The following is an 8283-nucleotide window of genomic DNA, read 5'->3' as shown; positions in this document are numbered from 1 at the left end:
AACGCAGCCTGGCCTGGGCACAAGGCCGAGCCGCCCGGCCGCCTACAAATCCCAGCGTGCCGGGGAGCAGGGCTGCACCCCAGCCTGGCTCCTGCCTGCTTCCTGCCTGCGCGGGGCGGGGGAAATATAAACACCGGGATCTCGGGCGGCGTCGGGATGCTGCCGCCGGACAGGCTGCGCCGGGGAGCAGAGGCAGCGCCGGGGTGAGTCTGGGCTTTTCTCTCTAGCGAAATCCGAGTGCGGCGGGGCAGGATCTGCCCCACGGTGCGCAGCTGCAGGCCGAGCTGCGGGCAGCACAAGCATCGCCTGACATGCGCTCCTGTGCGCCTGCCACTGCGCACCGGGGTGCTCACCGAGGCGTGGGTACGTCCGTATACGCGTATCTGTACATAAACCGTGGGTACGTTCCTATACGCGTATCTGTACATAAACCGTGGGTACGTTCCTATACGCGTATCTGTACATAAACCGTGGGTACGTCCGTATACGCGTACCTCTACATAAACCGTGGGTACGTCCGTATACGCGTATCTCTACATAAACCGTGGGTACGTCCGTATACGCGTATCTGTACATAAACCGTGGGTATGTCTGTATACGCGTATCTGTACATAAACCGTGGGTATGTCCGTATATGTGTATCTGTACATAAACCGTGGGTATGTCCGTATACGCGTATCTGTACATAAACCGTGGGTATGTCCGTATATGTGTATCTGTACATAAACCGTGGGTATGTCTGTATACGCGTATGTGTACATAAACCGTGGGTATGTCCGTATATGTGTATCTGTACATAAACCGTGGGTATGTCCGTATATGCGTATCTGTACATAAACCGTGGGTATGTCCGTATATGTGTATCTGTACATAAACCGCACTGCCGTTAGTGGAGGCTGGCAGATGGAAGGGAGAAGGCGGGCTCGGTGTGCAGCACTCAGAAGAACAGAGCAGAAATTAGAGGGGGTGCTCTCCCCCCCCCCCCCCCCAGGAAGGGCTGCTCAGCCCCGTTGCTGACTCATCTAATTTTCACTTTCAGAAAGGTGCACGGCTGAAATGCTGTTGGAGGAAAGCTGCTCCCTGCTTGGCTGGGCTGGGGGTGCCAACCTCCCTCCTGCTCTCTGGGAGAAGACCCCTTCCCAGCATGGGGCATGTGTGGAGGAGGCAGAAGGACACCTAGCATCTCCTGGCTTTCCAAGCATGCCCCGGCGGGGTGGGGGAGCAGCCCTGAGGGCAGGGCTTTCCACCCCAGGGGCAGTCAGGGGCTGCACATGCGAGCATTGAACCCTCAATGGCAGGGCTCTGCCAGCATTTCCTACCACCCCAGGCGATGCTGTGCAGTCCCTGGATAATAAAAATGAGTTAAAGAAAACAGAAGCAAAAGAAAAGGCACTATGGAGACCCCGACTCACCCTTTACACTTCATGCTGGCTTCGGTCTATGCCTGCACAGCCCCCCAACTCGGTAGCCAGGTGGGGCATGAACTGGTAAGTGAGGTTTTAAACCCCTTGCCATTCCCAGCACATCTGTGTAGGGCAGTCATCGCTGCCTCTGCCCTCCGGTGTACTTGTAGGAACTGCCGGGTGGCGATAACCCCCACGGGATCCCTTTCAGCGGGAATGGGAACGGCTCCCATCCCACAGGCTGAATCTTAGAAGTCTGCTTTAACACTGACTAGGGTGGAGAAATGAGGGGTACAGCTCGGTGGTTACAGAAGCCACAGAACCTAAGTGTACAGAAATAACTGGGATTTATGATTCAGCTGCTGGGCACAGGCAGACCATGCAACACCCTTAAAAGTGCCATCTGCCAGACCTGGGTTAGCACAGCCTGCACCGAGACCTCCAGTGTAGGGGCTGGCTGGCTCACAGGGCTGTGGGGGGCAGGGCAGCCCCACTGGGGGGGTGTCCCATCTGCACCCACACCCTCAGGCCTTTTACAGCTGCTAACAAGCTACTCATTCAGAGAACTTGCTTATTTGTGGATACAAGTTCACCTTTCAAGCAAAAATAGCAAGAAAGCAGTAAGGATGTGAACTAGAAGCCCACCCACAAGATCTGACCTACTTTGGCTTTTAAAAGACAGACTTACTTTGCTGGGAGAAGAGCTCCACGACTGGTTTCAGCCGTTCCCTCCAGAGAAAAATGCTCTTCAGGGAGGAGGGCGGAGGGGGGGGATGAATGAAGCAGTGATCTCTGGTTGAAAATCTCCTTTTCCATCATATTTATTTGCAACTAGAGCAGGATTTCTCAAAGCAGAGCTGTTGTCAACAGAAGCAGGTCCATTTGGGCTGCTCCACTTGGTGGGTAGGATATTCCCTGTCTTTTCCACTCTTCCCCCTCTCTAGACTGGCTGTATTATAATGCAACAGTTTAATTGTATATTTTCTCTTTGAGGCTGAAAATCAAAGATGGCAGAGCCTGAAAGCACGGTCATAAACACCGATGTGAAACAGGTAAAAAATTGTTCATTACAAAACATGCACCCTGTATTTCTAAAGGAAATTGTGAAATGCCACCACAGGGGGACACACACCACAACCTGGAGCTGTGGTGGCCTGAAATGCTTGTGCCTAGGTTTCAGCAGAAGCGGCGCATCTCAGGGCTGCTGGGTGCCTGGTCCCAGTGAGGTCCATATGATTGCCACATGGGAAGTGGTTCCAGGGCTGAACCTCCAGTTGCACGGGCAGGATGGGTGCATTTGCTCACATTTGAATTTTGGAGTGGCCAGGGAGAAAGCAGCAGCTTTTGTACATATATAGTGACTTTATTTATTAGACTCTCTAGAACAGACACAAGCAAAGGGTAAAGCCACCAGTATGTGCAGTGAAACCCAGCAGTGCTCAGCTCAGCACAAATAGATAACCACGGCTGTGCTGTGCTCACAAACAGCAAAATTATGAAGCAATCCCCTCTGCTGTGAGCTGTCCTCAGAGTATATGGCACTTACCAGACAGGTTAGGGTTTCACAACAGCCTGCCTCATCCTTGGTGCCCTAAAGATGAGGATTGGGCTTGGTAGCTCGTCTCCAAAGGCCCTCTGGCATCAGGAACCATGACGCATGGGTGATGCCTCCAATGCCCAACCCTACCACCCCAGTCGGTGGAGCCCTGTGCCCCCCTGCTCACCCCACCCCCAACAAGCTCCTTCTTTGCTGTCCCCTAACCCCACTTTCCTCCCTGTCCTGCAGAAAGACCCCAGCAAGGCACTGGTCATTGCAGTGACCACCAGAGCCATCTTCAACCTGGAGGAGGAGCACAAGCTCTACCTGGAGAAGGGCAAGGAGGAGTATGCAAGGCACCAGCAGGCTAACCAGGACAAGCCCCTGCCCCCGGGCACGGCCTTCACCTTCATCCAGGTGAGCCCCATGCCTGGCCAGGGGCACATGCAGACACTGACAGGACAGGGCAAAAGCTCAGAATCAGCTCCCATCACAGGGTGCAGATATGCCTGTCCTGGTCTCATTGCAGGGCATCAAGACCTGTGCTCCTCACCCATCCCATATGTCCACCTCCCCCTTGGTGGAGTATTCTGCTCCCTGCCCTCCTGGCGATGGCTTTTTTGCAGGGTGGTTGCTCTGTCTGGCTCTCCGTTACACAGCTGATGGCAGCACAAACCACTAACCCTAACTGTGACAGAGCCCTGGCAAAGCCACAGCAGTCACACCCACCAAGAGAGTCTCACCTTCTCCTCGCAGGCAGTGCAGTACGTGAACAAGATGATCCTGGAGAGCAACCCAGCAGAGGACGAGCTCTTCGACATCCTGGTGCTCTCCAACAACAGCCCAGAGAGCAGTGTGCGCATCGTCAACAGCGCCAAGCACTACGGTAAGGGGGTGCCTGCTTCCCCCCCACCCCAACCAGGCTGCAAAGTGAATAAGGCACCACAGTGGAGCATCAGCAAGCGCAGAGCCAGGGGATACGAGGGGAGGGGGTTATTATGGAACCAAGCCCGATTCCTGCCAGTCCCATGCACACCGAGGGTACAGGCTCCTCAGCAAAGCCCAGCTCCCCCCAGCCGTAGCCTCCGCGCTAGGGGGTCTGGCAGCGTTTTGCACAGCCTGGGCATCCTCAGGCAGCTACTAAAGAAAAGAGTTCTTAAAAAAAAATAAATAAATTCCAGAGTGCTGTCAGGAAGGCTCATTTAAGGGAGGGAAGAAGGAATATTTAACTGCACTCTGCAGTTTCGTAGGAGCACCAGGGCAAGATGATGCAGCAAAAACATGGGCAGGCTCCTCACACAGCAGTGAGGAATGGATTGCCCCGAGCTCTTCAGCAAAACATGCTGAGACCCAGGGAGGGGAGGTGGGAGGGCTGCGAGGTGGATTTTGCCCCATAACAGACTTTGCTCACATCCCCTGACCCGAAGGACTGGAGATCTCCAAGTTCTGTTTCGTCAGCGACAAGGACTCCACACAGTACCTGAAGTCCCACGGGGTCAAGCTCTTCCTCTCAGCTGACAGGGCAGATGTCTGCAATGCCCTCCGCAGAGGTGCGTTCTCCCCTCCATCCCACGTCCCCAAACCCACCACGCTTTCCCCAAGCAGCTCAGTACCAAGAGGCAATGCCAGAGCTCTCACAGGGGCAAGGGGGTGAATGTCACACCGAGTACCAGTACACCTCTGACCAGTTCAATCTCCTCTTTGTCCCCACAGCAGCCTGCAAACACACCAGGGTTTCCCAGCTGCCTTCACAAGTCACCAAGTACTTCATGCATAATTCTGGCCATGACTCTGCCATGGGCTGATCATTCCCTGGCTGACATTTCAGCCTTTCTCACCAAAGATGCTGCCCATGGCTACTCCCTGCATCGGTGTGAGTGCACGGACAATTCCCGGGGTTTTGCGTGGATGCCACAGAAATTTGCTTTCCTGGTAGATGCTGTTACCGTGTGTTCAGTGATAGATGCAAGCACATGCTTGATCTGGATCAGAAGGAGTGCATTCTCCCCAACAGCTCTAATAGGTTTAATTGCCTCATTAATTTGTTTGGGTATGAGCACATCAGCTGGCTAAAGGCCTTCAAAGTTGGGAGGAAGCCATCGGCAGCCGGGGCTGTCCTTTGCTGCACAGCACATTCCTGGAGCCTCCTTGAAGAGCATCATCGCTCTGACAAGTGTCTCTCACCCGGGGACCTGGGTCTGTAGATGAGGGTGGGCAGGGAGCAGCTTGTAGGAAGAGACCTGTAATTAAGCCAATTACTCAATCGAGCAGAGGTGCCAGTCCCTATTACTCACCACACGGAGTGCTAAATCTGGCCATTAGAACCTGGCATGGCAGGGTGAGCAAGCACCAGGAGGAGGGCTGCTCGTGCCTACACAACCACCCCTCATCTCTTAGCAGAGCTCAGTATCCCTCCAGACATCAGTCTCTGATCAGCAGCACTTTCTTGTCCACTTCCATGGGGGGATAACACAGCCCTAGAAAAGCTGAGATGACCCCCTAGAAAGCCCCTTGGCTTGGAGACCCCAACATTGTGGGATGGGGCCACAGCAGATGCATGAGGAGGCGCTGGCCGTGCACCAGCTGCTGGCAAGGTGTCCCTCCAGAGCCCCACCTTGCTGTCTCACAGGGGTCTCGGCAGCACTCGTCTTCCAGCAGGAGGTACAGACCCCCAGCACCCCCCTCCGCGTGGTGTTCGACGGGGATGCCGTGCTCTTCTCTGATGAGACGGACCAGGTCTTCCAGGAGCAGGGGCTGGAGAGGGCGGTGGAGTACGAGCGGGCAATGGAGGCTGTGCCCATGGGAGAGGTGAGCAAGCCACCTTGCTGTAGTGGGCCCCCACCACCTCTGCACCCACCATGAGCATCTCTCTCCCACAATGGCTTTGCCATGAGTAGCCAGAAAAAAGCACAAATCCTTGCAGGTTCCCTTTGCAACCACCACTCAGTCCCTGGCATGAGCCTGACCTGGGGTCCCACTGGAGACCGATCTGGCCGGGTAACTCCTATAAGGGAGCCTCAGCTCCCAACCACCCAGGGCTGCGGTTACCCCCAACACCACCTTTCCTAGGCTGGGACCTCTTGCTGTATGAGTCCCTGCAGGACTGCTGCTTGCTGGGATGTACCTTCCTGGTCATTTTGGGGTTAGGATGAGCACCACAACGCTCACCTTCCTCCCAAGGACCCCAGTGCACAGCACCAGTCCCAGCATTGCCCAGTCCTGCACCCCACAGGCATTCCTGTGCTCTGCAGAGCCCTGAGAAACCCTGCAAGAGGAACAAGCGGCTTGTACAGGAAGAATAGATGCCTCCTTACTTCCCACCCACTCCCAAGTGTCTTCCCATGCTTCCAGGGGCCCCTGAAGGCTTTTGCCATGCACCTTGGGAAGATGCGCAAGAAGTTCAGCCAGGAAAAATCCCCCATACGCACCTACCTGGTGACCGCCCGCAGTGGCCGGGACATGGGCATCCGAGCCATCAAGACACTCCAGGAATGGGGTCTGGCCATCGACGAGGCTTTCTTCATGGACGGGGCTCCCAAGGGCCCCATCCTTGCCCAGATCCAACCTCACATTTTCTTTGACAACAGGCTTCATAACATCCAGGGGGCTCAAAATGTGGGTGTACCCTCTGCCTGGGTCCCCTCCTGCTGCTGATGGGAGGGAGGACTGCTGGCCTGCAGCCCAGGGGACTGGGCCAGCTGAAGGTGGAGAGGGAAGGATTTCCTAACCTACAGTGAGCAAACCTCAGGGAAAGGGGGTAAAAGCATTGCAGGAGAGCACTGACCACCAGGCAAGACTTGATGCTCATTTCTGCTCCCAATACAAGGTCTTTTAGGTCATAGAGTAAAGCCAAGATGCAACTGCTCCACAAAGGAAGGACACCTCTGCTGTGACACTGAGGACTACCACCTACCTGCCCCATAGGACCTGGGGGCATTTCTCTCCTGCAAAGAAATAAACGAAGCTATTGCCCCACACATGAGCTAAAGGGAGCATGAAACTGAGCTTTGAATAAAAACACTAGCTTTGGCTGTGCTCAGGCAGCACCTGAGATTTAGTCTCAGGACATCTGCCCAAAGGAAGCCCTCAAGTCCCTGCCTCATCAGACACACTCAGCTTTGGTTTCCCAAGGAGGCTGGCATGCTAGTAAATCCTTCAGGCAGCTCCAGCCAAACTCAGCAGAGGAAGAAAGACTTCAAAGCTGTAAAGGACCTGCAAACATTTTGGAAATAGGTGACCGGGTTGAAGAAAGCAAGGCCAAGCTGTTCACCTTACAGAAGGGATTCTAGCACAAGCCACCTTTCCGCAGGCATACAGGCTGCTCACAGCACCCTTTGGAGACCCAGACCTGCATGCAGGACACTTGGCTGCTGGAGCTGGACCAGCTCTGAGGTCCCTGCAGGAGACAGCGCTGTCACAGAGCTCCAGTGTCCCACCAGGAGAGGGCACTGGAGATGGGCAGCCTCCAGCACAAGCCACGCAGGGACCAGGGCCACAGACCAGTACGGCAGGGGCCGGAGCAGGGCTGCGTGCCCTGAGCTTAAATGGGCCTCCAGGGCTGTGGGTGGAGCGTGTGGGTGGGGGTCCCAGGTGGGGGTCCCAGGTGCAGCTGCTCAGGGCAGCTGGGTCCGTTGAGGGGTGCTCAGAACCCTGCCTGGCACCAAGCCAGCCCACGTGCGGGGGGGGGGGGGGGGGGGGGGGGGGGGGGGGGGATGCCTCTCCTCTGGCAATTTGGACTCTGCTTTTCATTTGCCCCGGGAGCAAGCAGCCCCCCAAGGTTCACTGCCAGGTTCCTTTCCCCAGGGCTGGACGTGAGTGGCCGACACTAGAGACCACTGTGCTGCCCAGGGACCCAGCACCCCGAATCCTGGGGAGCTCCCCAGAACAGCCTCGCAAAGAAACAGAGACTGGCTGCTCAGGGCAGTGCCTGCTGCGTGGCAGCGGGATTATGGATGGAGGAGACAAAGGCGGTGGTGGCTTAGTTTTTTAATCTCAGTGTAATCAGAAAGTAAATTTTTTAAAGGCTTCACAAGCATCAATCTCACCAATGCTTTTTCCCCCCCAATAAATAAATAAACGAGCATCCCTGTGTGAGCACTTGTCCATCGCACCTGTGTTCAGCAGTGTGGGAGGAGGGCTGTGATAACTCGGTGCTCCTTTATGGACACTCAGTTCTTTTGTCTTACACATGTACATCAAGATAGGTTCAATACACAATAAACATTTGGATTTGGCCCCTGAACATCTTCTTGCATCCATGTCCCCAAGCCCACTCCCGCTATCTGGGGCCTGGGGACTCTGCACCTCTCGCCCTAGCAAGGGGAGATGCTGGCCTTGATGTGC

General features: G+C 55.3%; 1 protein-coding gene across 12 annotated transcripts; it reads left to right on the top strand.

Moving 5' to 3' along the window:
- Nucleotides 1–83: 83 nt before the first annotated feature.
- On the top strand, nt 84–8034 carry LOC308070176 (cytosolic 5'-nucleotidase 1A-like). Of its 12 annotated transcripts, none has more exons than XM_080403705.1 (8): nt 105–203; nt 2239–2306; nt 2397–2455; nt 3190–3357; nt 3697–3826; nt 4368–4490; nt 5570–5748; nt 6292–8034. In XM_080403705.1, the coding sequence occupies exons 3-8, from the start codon at nt 2411–2413 to the stop codon at nt 6592–6594; spliced, it is 948 nt and encodes a 315-aa protein (XP_080259831.1). In that variant the 5' UTR covers nt 105–203; nt 2239–2306; nt 2397–2410; the 3' UTR covers nt 6595–8034. The 12 variants fall into 12 exon arrangements, with proteins under 12 accessions (XP_080259829.1, XP_080259834.1, XP_080259831.1 ...); XM_080403711.1 differs by having other exon boundaries at nt 119–203; nt 2239–2302; XM_080403710.1 differs by lacking the exon at nt 105–203 and adding an exon at nt 1040–1487 and having other exon boundaries at nt 2239–2302.
- Nucleotides 8035–8283: the final 249 nt, after the last annotated feature.

Source organism: Falco punctatus (genome assembly GCF_963210335.1).
Source record: "Falco punctatus genome assembly, chromosome: 10".
NCBI lineage: Eukaryota > Metazoa > Chordata > Aves > Falconiformes > Falconidae > Falco > Falco punctatus.
The sequence above is the reverse complement of the archived record's forward strand: the minus strand, read 5'-3'. Positions and strand labels throughout refer to the sequence as shown.